This window comes from Marmota flaviventris, chromosome 14, assembly GCF_047511675.1.
Source record: "Marmota flaviventris isolate mMarFla1 chromosome 14, mMarFla1.hap1, whole genome shotgun sequence".
Classification (NCBI taxonomy): Eukaryota; Metazoa; Chordata; class Mammalia; order Rodentia; family Sciuridae; genus Marmota; species Marmota flaviventris.
Genome location: NC_092511.1, coordinates 89,390,387 through 89,408,997, shown reverse-complemented (window position 1 = coordinate 89,408,997; position 18,611 = coordinate 89,390,387). Strand labels below are relative to the sequence as shown.

General features: G+C 53.8%; 2 protein-coding genes across 7 annotated transcripts; one reads left to right on the top strand and one right to left on the bottom strand.

The window, feature by feature from the left end:
• Window positions 1-167: 167 nt before the first annotated feature.
• On the top strand, window positions 168-8,130 carry LOC114078736 (fumarylacetoacetate hydrolase domain-containing protein 2). Of its 4 annotated transcripts, XM_027919797.2 has the most exons (9): window positions 168-328; window positions 1,771-1,963; window positions 2,598-2,845; window positions 3,795-4,011; window positions 5,864-5,923; window positions 6,180-6,342; window positions 7,530-7,638; window positions 7,734-7,821; window positions 7,949-8,130. In XM_027919797.2, exons 3-9 carry the CDS (start codon window positions 2,604-2,606, stop codon window positions 8,009-8,011), a joined length of 942 nt encoding a protein of 313 aa, XP_027775598.1. In that variant the 5' UTR covers window positions 168-328; window positions 1,771-1,963; window positions 2,598-2,603; the 3' UTR covers window positions 8,012-8,130. The 4 variants fall into 4 exon arrangements, with proteins under 4 accessions (XP_027775598.1, XP_071457997.1, XP_027775599.1 ...); XM_071601896.1 differs by lacking the exon at window positions 1,771-1,963 and having other exon boundaries at window positions 7,906-8,130; XM_027919798.3 differs by lacking the exons at window positions 1,771-1,963; window positions 7,949-8,130 and adding an exon at window positions 7,897-7,920.
• A 263-nt stretch (window positions 8,131-8,393) lies between these two features.
• Window positions 8,394-18,227, bottom strand: LOC114078751 (glycerol-3-phosphate acyltransferase 2, mitochondrial). Of its 3 annotated transcripts, XM_027919816.2 has the most exons (21): window positions 18,165-18,227; window positions 17,917-18,030; window positions 16,965-17,038; window positions 16,452-16,556; window positions 16,111-16,239; window positions 13,842-13,941; window positions 13,352-13,485; window positions 12,946-13,045; window positions 12,634-12,846; window positions 12,135-12,257; window positions 11,902-11,984; window positions 11,443-11,561; window positions 10,767-10,837; window positions 10,444-10,702; window positions 10,213-10,361; window positions 9,976-10,053; window positions 9,547-9,678; window positions 9,345-9,465; window positions 9,199-9,264; window positions 8,896-8,951; window positions 8,394-8,538 (listed from the first exon to the last, which is right to left on the bottom strand). In XM_027919816.2, the coding sequence occupies exons 1-21, from the start codon at window positions 18,225-18,227 to the stop codon at window positions 8,422-8,424; spliced, it is 2,406 nt and encodes an 801-aa protein (XP_027775617.2). In that variant the 3' UTR covers window positions 8,394-8,421. The 3 variants fall into 3 exon arrangements, with proteins under 3 accessions (XP_027775617.2, XP_027775619.2, XP_027775618.2); XM_027919818.2 differs by lacking the exon at window positions 12,634-12,846; XM_027919817.3 differs by lacking the exon at window positions 8,394-8,538 and having other exon boundaries at window positions 8,849-8,951; window positions 9,557-9,678.
• Between the last annotated feature and the right edge of the window lie 384 nt (window positions 18,228-18,611).

The following is an 18,611-nucleotide window of genomic DNA, read 5'->3' as shown; positions in this document are numbered from 1 at the left end:
GGCCGGAAAGCACTGGGTCGCCCTGAGAGTGCGCGTCCCTTAAAAAGTCCGGTCTACGCGCCTCGATGCCCCGAGGTCAGAAGGTACGTTCCGGGGAAGACCGGCGCTCCAACACTGAGCTCGCCCTGCGCGATTCAGCTTCCGGAAAAAAACGGGCGCCTTCTATTGCCCGTCGCTCCGTGACGTCACCGGAGCGCGCCTGCTTTCTGAGGTCCGCTTCAGGTGTAGTGCGGGGCTGGCGAGTTGGCTGGCTCCTTCTGCCTTGGAGCTCCGTCGGGCTCTAACCCCACAGCGCAGGGCGCCGGGCCGGACCGGCAGCCGCGGCCAGGTAGGTTCGGTCTGCAGCAGACCGGGAGGGCGTCTCCCGCGGAGGGCCGGTTAGACCCGGCCGCTTCCGAGCCACGGGCGGCGGGGCCGACCCTGGTGAGCGCCTAGAGCTGGGGATCCAGCAAAGTGAAGGAGCGACTTCGATTCCAGGAGAGCAGACGGTGGGGCTGGGTCCGTCTGCAAACCCGCGTCTCAGGCCGCCTAGCTTGAGCGGTTTCCACCTCCTGTTGCAGCCTCTTTGCTGAAGGACTCTTTGGCAGACTTGGCTTGAGCTCGGGCTCTGGGGCATGCCTGTTACTGCAGAAGCATCGGGGTCACCTTGGCAGGTGACTTTACCTCATTAAGACCGAGTTCATAACCAACTTGAATCTAATGTATGAAATATGATATGTCAAGAGCTTTGTAATGTTTTGAACAACCAATAAAAAAAAAAAGACTCAATGCCCCCTTTTGTACAATCAGGCGTCATGTCCCAGGGGATTGGTGGAGGGGTGAAACAAACCTGCATGTGACTCTCATGTGGGAAGAGCAAAGTCTGGGGACCTGGGGTTATCTAGAAAAGCAGATGATTAGTCCTATCTGTGAGGCAGCAGGCCCCTGGGCACCCATACTCATGACCGATGGCAAATAGGGCTGATAACAGGGCCTCTGGAGGATCTCCTATTGGAGGCATTGCCCTGGGAGGAGTGGAAGGGTTGTCCATAGATTATCTTGCTTGCACAACACTCGATTCCAATGTCATGGATTAAGTACTAGCTCTTTCTCTTAACTGTGTGACACTTGGACATTGGACATATTCTTTAACTTCTCTAAGCCCTAGCTTTGCCGTCTGTAAAATGGAGTTAACAATGCCTACCATACACAGTTGTCAAGAGAATTAAATGAGACATTTTAAGTGGAACTTTTGATACAGTATCTGGTGTTCAGTGGAAGCCATTACTATTATTTTAGTGTGTAGACTTTCTTAGTGGATGCGTTTTGACTGGGACAACCTTTGACAGTGGCATGGTTGGTGCTTGTGTAAGAAAACAGGGCAAGAGACACAAAGCCCCTGATTTTCTAGCTAAACTTGGAGGTCAGCACAGTGGTGACCTAAGTCTAATGAGTCTTTGGCAGGATAGATTGACTTCAGGGGGTGAGGACCAAGAGTTCAGAGCTCGAAGAGCTACCTGCACATTTTTCAGCATCAAGTACTATTTTTAAAGTAAAAGTAAAGACACCATGCAGGAGAGGGACATGGTGGTAAGGGTAGAGACCCTACCTGGATTAAGAACAAAATAAAGAGAATGGGAGGGGCTAGGAATGTAGCTCACTTGCCTACCACGTGGGAAGCCCTGGGTTCAATTTCCCACTGGGGGAAAAAAAAGAATTAGAGGATGGGATTTGTCTTTAAGTGGAGCGTGGAATTCAAACTGGTTCCTGAACCATGTTGATATTTTCTAGATGATCTGAGGGAAGGCACAGTCATCTGTTTCAAGGTTGACAGTCGCCAATGTCTCCCAAGAAGTGAGGTCAAGGCCTTGCTTCTGTCATGTGTTCCTTGAAGTCGCTGAGAGTCTTCTGTATGGCAGGCACAGAGCTCAGCTCCATGAACTCAGCAGGAAAGCCCTGCCTTTAGAGACAACAGAGCACTGCTGTAAGTCAGACGCCCCACTGACAGTAGCAACCCCAGCAGTGGAAACTAAATAATGGCTGTCTGAAGAGGCAGGGTGGGGGCTGCTCTAGAAGTCAGGGGCTTGCACTTGTGAGCACTAAGAAGCATTTCAAGTTGAAGGGCAACAGAATCAAATTAGTATTTAAGGAATCGCATGAGGCCATTGTTGGCAGTGGGGCTGCCGCTGTCAAGATTCCTAGTACCACTCAGTTCAAGGCACTTCCTATAGCAGCTGGACAAAGGTCAAGGCTGTGATCATCTTCATAGTACTAGGCCCAATAGCTGATTCTTGTTTTTTTTCAGTTTTCACCTATCTCCCAGTAAGCGGGATGGCAGGGCTGAGTTCATGGGACCTACATTGTTGCCTCAGTGCCCAAAGCATTGCCAGGCACATCCTAAACTTTCAAAAAATAGTGGTTGAAGGAACACTGGGATCTCTGGGAAAGCCTAGAGCCTGCCATGAAGGAGTCACTCCCCAATAAGTTTTCATTGCATGAAATATAGCAGGTGAAATAATATAAACAGCACTTCCCACGGAGTGTGCCAACAAGGATGGGGCCTGGGGATCCTGATGGTGGTTCTGAAATCCTGTCTCTTGATTTTTTTCCTTCTGTAGGCTCTGATGCTGGTCACTGTTAGGAGGTTACTCACAGCTCTGCTGCAGGCTCGGAAGCAGCCCTTTCAGCCCTCCAGAGACATGAGACTGGTGCAGTTCCAGGCACCCCACTTGGAGGGGCCTCACCTGGGCCTGGAGGCTGGGAATGATGGGGGGGTCATTGACCTCAACGCATTTGACCCCACACTCCCCAAGACGATGTTGCAGTTCCTGGAGCAGGGAGAGGCCACCTTGTCAGTGGCAAGAAGGTAAGACAGCCAGCAGCACCGCCCTAAAGCCACTGCCCCAGTCCCCCCTCTCCACACTCCCCCACCTGGGGAACACCAGCAGGTAGCCTTTCCCTACAGGAGCAAGGGATGGGAAGCATTTTAGACTCCTGGCTCCTTATAGGAAAGGGGACTGCAAAAAGATTTTCTCTGAGATTATTGTTTCCCAAGTTGGGGTTGGGGAGTGGGGCGTTCTGAAGCCAGAAGCTCTGTGAAATCTGGCTCAAGGATTGGTGACCCGAAAATTAAAACCACTTGAAGATGTTTTCACCTACTAAGTTGGCAAAACCAAAAATGCTTGGCAGCATGTGGTGTTGGTGATAACATTTTCCCATACTGTCACTTTCTCCACAGGGTGGAAACAGTGTCTTGCCTTGCCCCTCACTAGGGAGCTGTGTGCATCTCTGAAGTGCAGTGATATGCAGTGGCAGAGGGGACAAATAAAACTATTTGTTGTGAGGGAGGGATCTTTAAAAAAAATTAAAAATTATATATATATATAAATGGTGGTGTGTGTGTGTGTGTGTGTATATTTATTTATTTAAGGGCATACAGTACACTATTTTGGGTATAGAAGGGTGAGAGGAAAGGTCATCAGTGAGTTGTTCTTAAGAACTGCTCAGGACATAGAGGGTGTCTCCAGGGAGGGACATCATGTGACTGGAAGGGGTCACAGAGACCTTGCCACGTATTCCCATTTGTGCCTTTTGGATTCTCCGGCATGGACATGAGTTACCTAATGGGAGAAAGGAAACAAACACTGTATGAATACAGTGCTCGAAGTATTCTCGAAGGACACCTACTCTGATGGTTGATAGAGCTAGGAAATATATTTTAAAAAGCAGCCATCTGCCCTGTTGCCCCCAGTCATGGGGCAGCCCAGGATTGCAAACCTGTTCCCAACCAGCCTCTTCCTGCTTGGTCTCTACAGAGCCCTGACAGCCCCGTTGCCCGTCCTCCCACGGTCAGAGGTGACCTTCCTAGCCCCAGTCACACGGCCAGACAAGGTGGTATGTGTGGGCATGAATTATGTGGACCACTGCAAAGAACAGAACGTGCCTGTGCCCAAGGAACCCATCATCTTCAGCAAGTTTGCCAGCTCCATCGTGGGGCCCTACGATGCGGTGGTCCTCCCACCAGAGAGCCAGGTCAGTGCCTCCCCACCACCTTTGTGTCACTGGGCCAGTCACAAGGGCACATTCAACTTGTGGAAATTCTGTTACTTGATAATGCATTAGGCAGAAACTGCAGGGGATAATACTGGCCTCAGGGGGAAAAATGACATCTTTTCCCGATTGTGAAAGTAATTAAAACTAGAAAACTGTTAAAACATAGATAATATTAAAAATTAAGTCAGCATATTCCCACTGCCCAGGGCTTTTGCTATTAGTGTTTGGCTGTATTACTCCCCAGTGTCCTTTTACTCCTGAATGTGTTTATACTGTACATACATGCATGTTCTTCTTAAGACTCCACCAAGGACATTTTTCATACATACTGTTAAATATTCTCCTTGGCATATTTTAGGTTACCACATCGTTTTCTATTGTACCAGGGCCATAATTTCTTCACTGGTCACCTACTATTGGACTTGTTTCCAACTTTTAGATTTTTTGTTGTTGTGGTGGTGGTTGTTGTTTTGTACTGGGAATTGAACCCAGGGGCACTTGACCACTGAGCCACATCCCCCATCGTTTTTATTTTGAGAGAGGGTCTTGTTAAGTTACCCAGGCTGCCTTGAACTTGCAATTCTCCTGCCTCAGCCTCATGAGTTGCTGGAATTACAGGTATGTGCCACTGTGCCCAACTCATGACACTTTTCCAAGAATCCAGTCAGGTTTTGTCAAGGTACATCCCGCATTCTAGTTCTGTGTTTTCCTCATTAAGCACTTTCTAAAATTCTACAGAGGAATTCTGTACTTCCTGTCAGGAGGCTCACATGAGGTGGTCCTACAGTGTGACCTCTTGGTTTCCTTGACATTCACTAGCTCTCTCCCCTGTGAAATGTGTTTTCCTTGTTGTAGTTCCTAAGTGATCTGTGGGTGGTAGTGTGGGACGAGTGGCTCCTCCTGGAGTCCTGGGGTCCTTACCTGCTTCATTGTAGCACATGGTTCTTGGACACCTTCTGCCTTCACTCGCTGGTGTTCTTCTCTGCAGAGGCAAAGTTGCCTCCATGCCTTTAACATCACCGTGACTTCCTGTTCTTGAGTTCTGTCCAGTTGGTTGTACTCCCTGGCTCAGATGTTCATTTTACAACCTCCTCTGGGCAGAGAGGGCCACTGTGTTGGTTCCCAGGCCCCTCATTTTTCCTTGCTTTCTGGCTGTCATTCCAGGCCCCTCTGTACTTCCTGCACCTGGAATTAACCACGTTCTCAAGGAACTGGTCCTTTTTAGTGGGGACTAGTGTTGGAGAACAGCACCTGGGAGTCCGTGCATACTGATACCAGCTTTGGTTATCACCATGAGAAATAGCAGACAATTCAGAAGGCTAAGTCCCATCTACTTTGTAATTGTATTTTGCTAATTTGGGCCATGTGGAGCATTTGTTCCTATTTTATAATTCTGTATTTCTTTTTGTGAATTGCTCATTGAAGCACTTTTCCCAAGATGCTGACCTTTTTCTTATTAAATTGAGTTAATACATCATAGCATTTAGAACAAGCTAGGGTCACATATTGTCAGCAATTGTTACTTGGTATCCTCTGCTACAGGCATCTAGAGCGACTTTATGCTCAGTCCTCCAGACACTCATTGTTCTTCCTTTACACTGAGGAGTTGTGCCCGTGGCCTTCGGTGCTGCCTCCGCTGCCGGAGCCTCTGTGGGTCCACAAGGCATTTCTTCCCCAGCACTTCTGGCTCTGGTTTGTGGGGACTCTAGATGTGGACTGGCAACCAAGGCCACTGTTAGGGACCTGGGGCCTGAGGCCCAGGGCCCCTGCAGCTAGAGAGAACCATTGTACTGGTTCCCATCCCCCTCACTGCTTCTTTTCCACTCCACAGGAGGTGGACTGGGAGGTGGAGCTGGCCGTGGTCATTGGAAAGAAAGGCAAACATATCAAGGTGAAGTGGAAGAGGGGACTCACAGGCCCGACTGGAGCAGAGGCCCCAGCTTCTGTCCCTGCTAATACTGACCACACTCCCCAAAACAAGGGTGCCTGCTGTCCCTAGTAGTGGGACATGGTCAGCACCTACCTGCTTGCTGACACTGCCTTACCTACCACCTAACTTGGGATGACTGTTTTGAGATTTTTTGTTCTAGGGGTTGGTGTCACCTATGACGTAACCTCCTATCTGGCCAAATCCCCTGCCTCCATAGGCCACAGATGCCATGGCTCACGTGGCTGGCTTCACTGTGGCCCATGATGTGAGTGCTCGGGACTGGCAAATGAGACGCAATGGGAAGCAGTGGCTGCTGGGAAAAACCTTCGATACCTTCTGCCCCTTGGGCCCTGCCTTGGTTACCAAGGACAGTATAGCAGGTGGGTCCCTGGTCTTTGTACTTGGCGTCAGGAGAAAGCAGCACTCTGTGGAGGAGTGCAGGTGCAGCCACATGCGAGCCTACTTCCCTGGCCGCTGCACAGGGCAAGTGCACAGTTTCAGCCGAGGTCCCCATGGGCGTCCTTCTGAGCCCCTGGAGGGAGCACACTGTAGTGCTTGCAGAACTACATTCATAAAGTGAATCACAAAGAATAGCCCTGCAGCAATAGTGGGCCAGGCTTCCCCCAGCTGCCCCTGTCTGGACTAGAAGCAAAGCTGGCCCTTCCACATGGAAAATCACTGTGGTAAAGGCCGTTCAGCTGCGCGTGATGGTGCGCATCTGTAATTCCAGTGACTCAGGAGGCCAAGGCACGAGGATTGCAAGTTTAAGACCAAACTTAGCAACTTAGCAAGGCCCTAAGGATTACTCTGTGAGACCCTGTCTCAAAATAAAATCAAAAAAAGGACTGGGGATGTGGCTCAGTGGTTAGGCAACCTTGGGTTCAGTCCTGGTACCAAAAAAAATCCTGTTCACTTTCACAGTAGAGAAGGAGAGGTAGGAGCACCAACTGGACCTCAGCCAGCCACTGTGTATACAGAGCACCACCAGCCAGGAAGGAAGGATAGGGAGCGCCAGCAGGTGGCATGGCCACGTGCGTGAGCCACTCCCAGGGCAGCAGAGCCTGCCAGCACTAGTGCAGAATCCCTGGTAAAGCTCACTTGTGTTCCAGCTGCTCTGCCTGTGGGGGGCGAGGGGGGATACAGCACACAGAGCCACCAAGAAAAATACAGGTGTGTGCTAATCAGGTGGAATAGGCTGCTGCCAGCCAGCATCAGATGACAGCAACACAGGGCTTTACTGTCCCTGCTCGAGCCATCGCCCTGCTGTTCTGTAGATGCTGAGTCATTTTTATAGCTACAGTTGTCAGCCTCTGCTGTGGACAAATGTCCATTTAAGGCAAAAAAAAGAAAACCCAGCTGCTTTTCTCCCCCACCCCTTCACTCAACCAAGTGCCTCCTGCTTGGTGCCTGGAGTGATGGGGATGCAGGGAGCCATTTCTGCACAGGAAGTCTCAGGGTACAGTCCAAGTTAGGCACACAGAGCCCTTCACCTGGCAGGTTGAAGCTTCTGTACAGTTTCATCTTTTTGGATGTGGGAGCCACTGACCGCACGGTGTTTTCATTTCAGATCCCCACAACTTAAAGATCTGCTGCCGCGTGAACGGGGAGGTGGTCCAGAGCAGCAACACCAGCCAGATGGTGTTCAAGACGGAGGAGCTGATCGCCTGGGTCTCCCAGTAAGTGGGGGGGGGCCTCCCGTCCGCACACTTGGAGTCTTAGTTGAGCCCTCCAATGCTCCTTGTCTCACCTGGCCCTTTTGCTTTTGCCCTAGGTTTGTCACTCTTTACCCAGGGGATGTCATCCTTACCGGGACCCCCCCAGGTGTTGGTGTGTTCAGGAAGCCACCTGTCTTTCTCAAGGTGAGTTAGCTAAAAGGAAGAAAGGGGGCAAGGACTGAGAAGGCTGCACAGGGTTGGCAGACTTGAGGATTGCAGGCTGTGTAGGTACGTGTGCCAGAGCTGAAACCCTGGTGGCCTGCTGTTGCAGAAGGGTGACGAAGTCCAGTGTGAGATTGAAGAACTTGGCAGCATCATCAACAAGGTGGTGTGACAGCTTCCTCACGAGCTCCAGCTAAGGTGGAGCCTCTGCTGTGCCACTTGGCCCAATGCTGCTCCTCTAGGTAGGAGGAAGGAAGGTGGAGCTCTACAATAAATTCAAGTCGAAGCTTAGCTTAGCTTCTGTTGTTTTGTCTTCTTTTCGGGCTTTTATGAGGGCAAGATGGGAATTTTCACAGAACTGGGGAAGGAGGACATAAAAACACACACCCAAAGGATACTCTGGGATTTGGAGAATGAGGACTCGTCCATTCCCCTTGTTTATTACACCAAATGATAGAGAACCCAGGACACTGTCAAACCACAGTTTTTCTTAGTCCAGCCAGGGGTCTGCAGCCTCCTGTCTTCTGTCTCGAGGACACAGCTGGGTTGAGGCATTTTGAGATCGGGCTCTGCCTTATGGCTCTAACTGCAGATGAATTGTCGGATGAATTGCTCCAACTTGTCCTGATTGTCCCGGCTGGCAAATGTAAGGGACAGGTGAAGCTGGGGGCCTGCAGGGCTGGGCGTCTGCTGCAGTACCTAGGCCATGAGATGGGACTGTGAGTACTCCCACACGGGACTGTGCTCACAGAGCCAACAGCCACACCTGGTTCTCAGAAATCTGCAGTGAGACCTCTGGCCCCTCAGGCCTCTGTGTCTGCCTCTGTCTCTCCAACTGCCCTCAGCACCCCACCTGGGAGTAGGGAAAGCCAGTGGTTTAGGATACCAAGATGGATAGGAAAACTGCCTCATCCTTCATCCTGTCTATTCCTAGGTAAATCCCAGTGTCTACGGTGTCATCAGGGCCAGCCCTGTCAGGTGGGGGACACAGCTGGTTTCCTTGAGCAGTTCTATCAGAGGTTGAAAGCAGGAGGATGGTGACACTGGCCCTCTCACCCCCAGGTCTCTGAAGGTCCAGACAGCACTGATGGCGAGGTTTGGGTCCACATACTCTAGAGAGAGGAGAAGTGAAGGCTCAGGGGGAGCCACAGGACACAGCTTTCCTCCTCTTGTTTAAGTTTAAAGAGGGAATAGCCCAGGGATAGGGCTTTGATTGGACTGAGGGGCCCTCCAAACAACAGGAGCTAAGGCCCTCTCTGTAGTCAGTTCTTGGAGTTGGGCTACCACTGCCAGCAGGGGGCAGAAGCCACCAGCAAATCCACCCCACTCGAGGAACCTGCGCTGGCTGCTAGGACTCACCAAAGATTCCCTCTTCCTGGGCCGTGGCCTGAAAGAACTGGAACAACTGCTCTGTATAGCCTGCCTCTGCAGAAGGAAGACCTAGATCCAAGTCCTGCCTGGGCAGAACCCTGCCCTGAGCACGGCAAGCACAGGGGGAGCCTTACCAGTATCTGGCAGTTGTCCCTGGCGGAGGAAGGCGGCAGCCTGTGCAAAGGCCTTGAGCAGTGGACTGAGCAGGCGGCAGAGGAAAAGGAAGAAGTCGGGGCAGCGTGACTGCTGGCTGAGCTGAAGGGGAAGAGCCCAGGGTGAGGGCAGCTACCCGCACCCCCTGCTGCCTCCCTCCTGGAATGGCTTCTCCCAACACACCCTGAAGTACCGGCCCTCTGCCTCCTCAAAGTCATCACTGTCACTGTCAGTAAAGTCCCCACTCGGTTTCCACAGCAGCTTTGCACTCAAACGATGACGCCCCGTGTCACAGGCTGGCCGAGAGCCTGGGGTCTGGAAGCCATGAGAGCCATTAGTCCCTGGCAGGCTGGCCAGGGAGGGAGCCCCAAAGCACGCACAGGCCAGGGCAGAAGGTGTGAAGGGGACCCCAACATTACACACAACCAGTTCTGTCATGACACTCGTGGGCCCAGGGCAGGTGCAGTGGAGTCAGGCTCCCTTGTGCGCTGGGCCATTGGGCAGCCCACTCCCACAGCACACAGCACAGAGGAGTCTGGGGCATCTGGTACTTGGAGAGGCTGGAGCAAGCCAGGCCCCACACAGGGACTCTGCTCCAGCTGCCACACCTACCTCCTCAGCGACCAGGAGCCCACACTGAATGAGCCGGTCCAGCACTTCCTGACAGTAACAGTAGGAAGACTGGCAGGGCTGAGGAGAGATGGACACCTGTGTGACCCCAGGAAAGCCAGGGGCCTAGCCAGAGACAGGGCAAGGCCACAACTACTACTACCACAGAAGGGTGCAGGATAGGGCTGGGCCACCTCCAACAACCCAGGAGGGGCCCAGGACCCCATGGGTGGGTCTGACCTGCAGCAGCAACAGGTCCTGTGGCAACAGGTGCAGCAGCAGCAGGATCTGGCGGTGGAGTTCACTCTGGCTTAGCAGCTCTATGCCCTGAAGTTCCCAGGGCCCCTCGGGTGGCACTCTGCCTGCGAGCAGCCCACGCACAGCACAGGCTGGTGGATGCAGGGGAGAGTGAATGGGCAGGTCCCCTCACCCTGCACTCACACCCTACCCACTCGCACCCTCGGGACTCACCACCCACAGCCTCGCTCAGGAAGGCAGGCAGTAGCTCTGCACTCAGGCGTGCCAGGTGTGTGAGGCCTGGACCAGGCCGTGGCACCACCACCAAGTCCCCACGGTGGATGCGCAACAGGATCACGTGTGCCCGCAGCAGGCTCAGCGTGTGTTGCACCAAGCACCGCAGCTGCCCTGAGAAGCCCACGTCAAAGCCACGCAGCAGCGTCTCCTCTGTCAGCCAGGAGAACTCCCCCAGGAGTTGTGACAGGACCACACCCTATGGGACACAACAGAGCTGAGCAGGAGAGCTGGCCACCAGGCCTCACCACCCTGGCTCCTACCTTCTGGTGCTTGAACAGCAGCAGTGTCGCCATGATGGCTGTGCTCATCACTGCCGAGCTGGCCACGCTGGCTGGGGACAGAGGCAGGTGCTGGTCAAGGGCCTGATCTCCCTGTCATCTGGCAAGTCTTCCCAGCCACACAACACAGCTCCACCCCAGCAGGGGAGCAGGACTGGAGAACTGGCCCTGGTCACACGTATGCAAAGCCAGGCCTAGGGCTCGGGGCCTGCCTGGGTCTGTAAGGCCTGGTGGGGCTGGGGGTAACAAGGGACCTCTGCAAGTATGTGACTCTGTAGGCACTGGTAAGCCCCTTACATGTACCACTCCATTCAGATGTCCTTACCATTTGTAGCTAAAGGCTATAAGGTAAAGGGACACTATGAGTCTAAAGCAGGCAGGTAGGACTTGATGTAGTGGCCACAGCTGGGCATGTGCCTTTGTGCTGCACATGCTTAGTGCAGGTGGCAGCCTGTGTGCACTCAGCTACTGCCCAGCTGCCCTGCACCTTGGGCAAGGGCAGGGTCCATTCTTCTTCACGTGTCCCAAGTATGCCACCAAAGGTTAGTGGGTCAGGTGCAGACATGAATTTGAAACAGGAGTCCCTGATGACTGGTCAACCCAGAGAGAAGGGACTGTGTAGGACCTTCCCCAAAGGCCGGCACCCAGTTCCCCTCACCATGCAGGATATGCCGGCTCAGTCGCCTGACCAGGAGCTGGTCCTCTTCCTTGAAGGCCAGGAGGGGCCCAGTTGTTGGGGTCCACTCCTGTTCCTTCTCTGTGTCTGGGACAACAGTGCTGGACAGACACACAAACCAAAGAATGAAGGGACCAAATCTAAAAACAGGCATGTTTGGGAAGCCCAGAGCATTCACCTAAGGTGTTCGCCCAGCCCTGCCCAGCCCAGCCCAGCCCAGCCCAGCCCAGGCGACGGCTCCTGTAACCCCCACCCTTTCCAGGCCTGTGGGCCATGTGCCTCACTCAGACCATAGGCAAGTATCTGGAATTATCCATGACCCCATGCTGCATGTGAGGCAGGGGTGCTGACATGCCTGTGTGAGTGGGGTGAGAGAGGGTTCCACTTCAAAAACTGGACGGTTGCCTGTGGGGCCCTGAAACCCACACACCCCTGTCCTACCACTGGCCCAGCACGACGGGCTGCAGCAGGTGCTCCAGGGTCTGCCTGCCGCTCCAACAGCTCCTGGCATTGGTGGTGTACTCCTGCCAGGACAAGACTCTCAGGTGACCTGCTCTAGCCACAGGAAACCTGCATAGACCACTGAGGCAGGAGAGGCTCTCCCTCAGTGGCTTTGAGGGCCAGGGTGCCAAAAGCCATAGTAGACTTTCATCCTTGCCCAGTTAGCTACATACCTGCAGGGAGAAGGGCTGGGCAAGGTGCACCCGGACACAGACCCTGTGGAGGCAGCCCCAGGAGCTGCGCAGTCTCTGCAGGACAGCCAGAGCTCCCCTCCACAGCCCCAGGGGGCTGGAGGCCTGTGGGGAGGAGAGGCTGAGCACCTGGCTTGCTGGGGACACTATTCTCAGGCAGGTCTCAGGGCTGCCTACTCTGTCCTGCTCTCCAGAGATGCCCTCTGCTCCCAGCCTGTAACTTTGTCTCAAGTCCAACCTCATGCAAGCATGACCTTGCCCTCTCCACGCTCCCGTTTTCTCATCCATGAAACAACCCTAAGGGGGTTTTTCAAGAATGAAATGAGATAATGATATAACAGCTGTGATACCTGCTACAGAACGATACACCTCACACCCTACTTGGACCCCAGCCCTAAGGGTGACTCAGCCACGGGACACAACATTATGCCTGTCTGGAAATGGTGTCCACTTGGAATCCCAAAGGGCAGGAGGGTCTCACTTGATGCATGTCACAGGATATATCTGGAACCAGGTCGTAGGTAATGGCCACTGGCACCAGCATAGCATCTGGGACAGTACCCACATGGACCGCCTGCACCACTGTTCCTAGCCAGGCCTGGCCTAGGGCTGACAGCCGTGGCCCTGGAGCTCCAGGAGGCTCCTCCAGGAAGATGAGCAGGGGCTGCCCACTGACCAGCAGTTGCTCCATGGCCTGGGAAAGGAGGGAGGGGGAGGCAGGTGTCAGGGCAAGAGCAGAAACAGAGCCCTACTCCCTTGGCCTGGCTTACATATGACCAATGGGGGCACTTACCGCATGGACCACAGCCCTTGCAAGGATCCCTTTGGAACTGTCTAGAGAGAGGTTGGCCTCTGGGGGCAAGAAAAGCCCCCCAAGATTCCTCAGCAGGGCTCTGTGGGGCACAGAAGAGCCGATGATAGAAGGGGCTCCAGAGATGGGACTAAGCTGGAGGCTAGTGAGAGCCTGTCTCACCCAAAGCCAGCCTATGCCCTGTCTGAACGTACTGAGGCAGCCATGGCCCTGAAGCCCATAGCTGACCCTCCATCTGTGACCCACAGGATGGACTGCCATATGGCAGGGAGCAAGGGTCCTGGAAGGGGGCCTTTGGGGAGCTGCTGTCAGCATATGCCCCTCCCCAGATACCCTTCCCCAGCCTGGGACTTCTCCCATATGTGACTGGGGGACACATGGCTCTTACCTGAGAGCAGGAGAGCAGGCACGGGAGTCCCAAGCCACACGGAGCACACCCAGGCCCTGGGAGAGCAGCACAAAAGGCAGCAATATTCCATCCAGGATCGACTTGTGAGTAGAGAGGAAGACCAGCGGAGACCCCTGCTCCAGGGAGAGCCAGAGGGAAATGCCCACCCGCTCCCACCCTGACTTCACAGGAAGCCAAACCCCATCACCTGCAAATTCAAGGAGCCCCAGTGGGAGAGGAATCAGCGGAAGAGCTCCTCCCCTGGTACATTTCCCAAAACTTTTAAGGTAATGCACTGATGTCATGGTTGTTAAGACCATGATGAAAAGACGTTAGGAGCGGGCCCCCTGGGAGCCGGACCGTGAGACTACAAGGGAAGGTCGCTGGAGAGCAGTGGATTTTTCCCACCACATGATGGGGCTGGTCCGGACTTCAGGGCTCTGCCTCGCCCCTGCCCCTGCATCTCACCCCAGTGTGGGCTGGGCCTTACCGCCTGGGCGGCCTTATGGACCATCTTCATCTGGCCCTTGTGGAGCTGGATGTTCAGGAAGAGGCAGTTCAGGACCCGCAGCAGCACCCAGCTGAACAGCCTGGGAAGTGACGCCCAGCCTGAGATGCAGCAGGGGTCGCCTGACACAAGGCTCAACCCACAACACCTCAGAGGGCCGCCTAGAACTCCTCTGAGCCAGGCACTACCACTGTCCTCATTTTACAGAAGAGGAAAGTGAGGCCCAGAGAGGCTGCATTCTGCTTAGTGGTAAAGATGCAAAGGAGTGGGTGCCAGGTGCCACACCCGGCCCTCAGAGGCATCAATACTCTCACAAGTCCTCATAGTGAAACTGGCTCACGTCAGATTCACAGCCATCTGCCTCCATTCACCCAAAGAAGACCAAGACCCAGATTTTCTCCAGGTAGAGCCCAGTCTGTCTCTGAAAACTACAGGAAAGGTGGAATAATGTGGGGGTAGTGATACAAAAGGAAAGGGCATCACCACGAGGGCAAACTGGTGGGAAGCAGTTTGTGCAGAGGCTGCTGGGAAACCAGCTTTAACTGAGGACAGAGGTGTAGCAGCAGGTGGCAGGAAGGTGTGGTGAACAAGCAGAACTCTCTGCCCAATGGCTTCTCTTTCTCTACAAGGCAGGACGCAGGATGTCCACTGGCAGTGGCTGATTTCCTGAGAAGGAACAACCTGGTGGGAACCGTTGAGAGTGCCAAATGCACCTGCAGATGCATACTGATGGAGGAACCAGTCACCAAGTGTTTCCCCAGCACCATCCGACTGCTCAGGGGCAGAGGGAAGGCAGGCAGCAGGGCTGTGCCCAGAGACTCTTTCACAAAGTCATTATTATCATGACAGGGGTGGAATCTAAGCTGGGCCAAGAGGGAGGTGGCCAGAGTAAAGGTGGTCATGTCTAGGAACTGTCACAGTGCAGGGTTTGTCAAAGTCACCAACGGGCCTCTGCTTACTCAGTACTTAAGACAACGAAGTCTGACATACACAACCCTAAGCCCTTTCCCTCAGGGACTCACTCATCCCCTGGCTTTAAACACCAATTGTATGTTAAGCTCTGCACATGTGCGTCCCTAGCCCCAGTCTTTCTTCTGAGCTCTAGACCCATCTATGCAACTGCATCCTCAGTCAGGAGCTGGAACTTTTTAAGTCTAAAATATCCTTCCTGGGCAAACGCCCTTCTCCCCAAGCCTATCCCACTCTGTACGTACCACCAGGTTCTAGGGTACAGGTGGCTCCCCTATGGTTTCTCTCTTTTCCCCCTCCCTGCCCACAGTCCCATCACCCAATCCATCAGTGAGTCCCATTATTAGCACCTTGATCTCCTGATCCACATTTTCCAACCTCTACTGTCCATCACAACTCACCTGGACTAGCTGCTCTCCCAGTGCTCTTCTGGTCTCTACTTGAAACCCACCTCATCACGCTGCCACTCCTTGCTTAATACCTTTGAACTGGTTTTCGCTGCACTTAGAGATCCCACCTGAACTTCCATGGCCCTGAATGATCTGGTTATTTCTGCCTTTCAAAGTCATCTCTAGCTGCTCTCCCCCTTTATTTGCTGGCTTCCAACCACATCAGCTTCTTGAGCAACACAACCCTTTCCTGGTCAGGGGCTTGCTAGTGCTATTCCCTCAGCAAAACTGTCTCCCCCAACTTCACTTCTGTACCCTAAAAGTCAGCTTCCTTTTCCCCTTTTTTGTCCTGCCATACAAGCCTCCTCCTGCTCTGAGCAGTCTCTGTCTCAGCCCCTTCCTTTTTACAGCTGTGTCTCTGTTCACCCCTCCAGTGAACAGAGTGGTGGTGACTGAGCCAGAACAGAAAGCAGAGACCACCAGTGACCTTGACAAACACTGCACTATGACAGTTCCTAGACATGACCACCTTTACTCTGGCCACCTCCCTCTTGGCCCAGCTTAGATTCCACCCCTGTCATGATAATAATGACTTTGTGAAAGAGTCTCTGGGCACAGCCCTGCTGCCTGCCTTCCCTCTGCCCCTGAGCAGTCGGATGGTGCTGGGGAAACACCTGATGACTGGTTCCTCCATCTCACTCCTTCCTTCTTACAGTTGTGTCTCTATTCACCCCTCTAGTCCCAGTGTCCTGCATCTAACAGGCACACAGAACTGCACTGCATGAGGGTGGGGCAGGGAGGCACCTGGTGACAGCAGGCTGCAGCCCACTCAGAAAAATATCGTCCAGCTCTTGCCCCAGCCCAGGGACAAGTGCCCTTCAGTTCAGAGTTACCTGAGTAGGAAGGGGCGGGGTGGAGCCTGGATATGGCCCAGGATGCGCTGAACCTCCTTCTCCACAAGGTCTGGCGTCTGGCCTTCCCCGGCCCCTCCCGGTGCCCTCCCTGAGAGGAGGTTCTGTACCCTGTGGGTGCAGGGCAATGGTGCTAGGGTGAGGCAGGCAGCAGACTGCCTCCCCAGGACTTGGCTGCAGGCTTCACTCTCCCTCCTTGAGAAGAGGCCCAGGCAAAGACAGCACTCTAGAAGCCTGGCCCCAGCCAGCCCTCTCAGCCAGCCCTCTCAGCCGCCCCCTTAGAGATCCAGAAGTGCCAGGCCACCCCCACCCTGCCTCCTCACCCACTGCTTTCCATGATCTTCTGTGAGGCATCCTGGCAGGAGGGGATGTGCTGCTCTAGGGACCACAGGAAATAGCAGAGCCTGCGAACCAGCCAGCCTCGAAACCTGGGCACAGACCCCAGAGCAAGGGAGACAGTGATTCAGAGAAGGCCGCCCACAGGGCCCACAAGGGGCTATGCCTCAGAAAGCCATCACACCAAGCCAGTCCCTTGTTCCCAAGACACTGAGCATGGCTTATCGCAAAGCAGGGAGAACAGACCACCTCTCTGTGCCCTAGTCCCAGCCCTCTCCCCACCAAGAGGAGCACAAGTTCAAAGCCTGACGCCCAGTGGGCGATCCATACATGCTCACAGGAGGAGCTGCGAGCGTGCTCACCTGCCTCTCCCTACTATGGGCATGAGGCGCTGGACAGGGACCATTCTTTTTCCATCACAGGAACAAAATGGCACTTTATAACAAAGCAGGACCCAGCAACCCTCCACCAAAAGAACCCTGGCCACCCCCAGCTCTGACCTGGTGTTCTCCTCCTTCACTAGGATCACGTTGCAGAAGCCCAAATCCATTATGCTTCTGTGGAAGAGGGACTCCTGCCCAAGGGGGCAGGGACAGCATGTACTGGAGGGCCTTTTCATGGGCCAAGGAGTTCCTGCCCAGCCCCTTTAAGTGGCCCTTCAATTCTACCAGGAGAAAGAATTACAGCACAGCATCTTCCAAAAGACATTTGACCCAGATCCAGATGCTGGCTCAGGAAGAAGTGTTCTATGCTCAAAACAGAAGCGCTGTATCCTATATGGAATTGCTGTCCTAGAGAGCAGCGTATCAAAAGTCTGGGAGAGCCGGGTACGCTGCTGCACACCTGTAATGCCTGCAGCTTGGGAGGCTGAAGCAGGAGGATCATGAGTTCAGAGCCAGCCTCAGCAACAGCAAGGCGCTAAGCAACTCAGTGAGATCCTGTCTCTAAATAAAATACAAATAGGGCTGGGGATGTGACTCAGTGGACAAGTGCCCCTGGGTTCAATCCCCAGTGCCCCCACCCCCAAAAATGTCTGGGACAAGTTCTCTCATCAACATCAGAGGGACATGTGCCCTGGATCTTTGTTGGAATTGCAGGCCCCTCAGCACCAGCACATAGCATGGGTGCACAAGAGGGCTTCAACCATGTGCCTGAGCCTGGGGAAGTCTGAGTTAACGGTGTCCCCACAGTACTCATGCAGATGTGGCTAGAAACCAGCCCTCTAGGCACACCCTGTATTCCCTCTGGCCCCTCTGGCCTGGGAACCAACCATAGCCCAACAACACACCCAATACCAGTGCCTTCATTCCCTGAAAGACAAAAGCAGAGGTGTGGGGCAGAGAAGGGCCATGCTTGGAAAGGCATAAAAAAGGCAGCTTCCCAGGACCACAGCTCCCAGAACCAAGCTAACCTGAGCTTCCTAGGGTGGGGCCCAACCTGACCAACACTTACCCAGCTCTTGGGGGTGCAGGTCTGGCAGCAGCGACCCACAAAAGGACGATACTTCCCTAGAAATGGGGTGACAGCCTCCAGCTTCATCCCAAAGCCTGAGGACCACAGGCTGGTCTGGAAAAGGGCGACAGGGAGAGGTGAAAGGACTTAAGATCCTTGGCAGGGGAAGGAAGACACTAGGAATTAGGGACACAGGAGGGGAAGTAGGAGGGCAGAGGGTATCATGAGAATGAGAGGGACCACACTACCTCCTGGCCATTATGGCTGCTCCTCTGCTGGACTGGGGATCTGGATTTCAACATGGTGGTCATGAGGGTCTACAAGATCTGAGAACCAGCCACCTTTCTTCCCGTAGGAACCTGACCTATGGGAAGGTGAGAAGACAGAACCATATGGAATCTGAGCCATAACCCAGGAGCTCCTGAAGTGACTCCAAGGTCCTACCCCAGAACAGAAAGACAACATCCAGGAGAGCAGCAGTGAGGAGGAACCATACTGGAAGCTAGGAGTTCGCTCAGTTCAAAGACCCGTCTGTCCTTTAAACATCTCCCAGTGTCTAGATCAGGTCCCTCTCAGATCAATATGAGAGGCATTGATTATCTTACCATCAACACCTACCCTGCCATCACCTAGAACTGACCAGGCCTGTACTGGAGACGGAGACTGCTACTGTGCAGAGAGAAAGTGCAGGACTG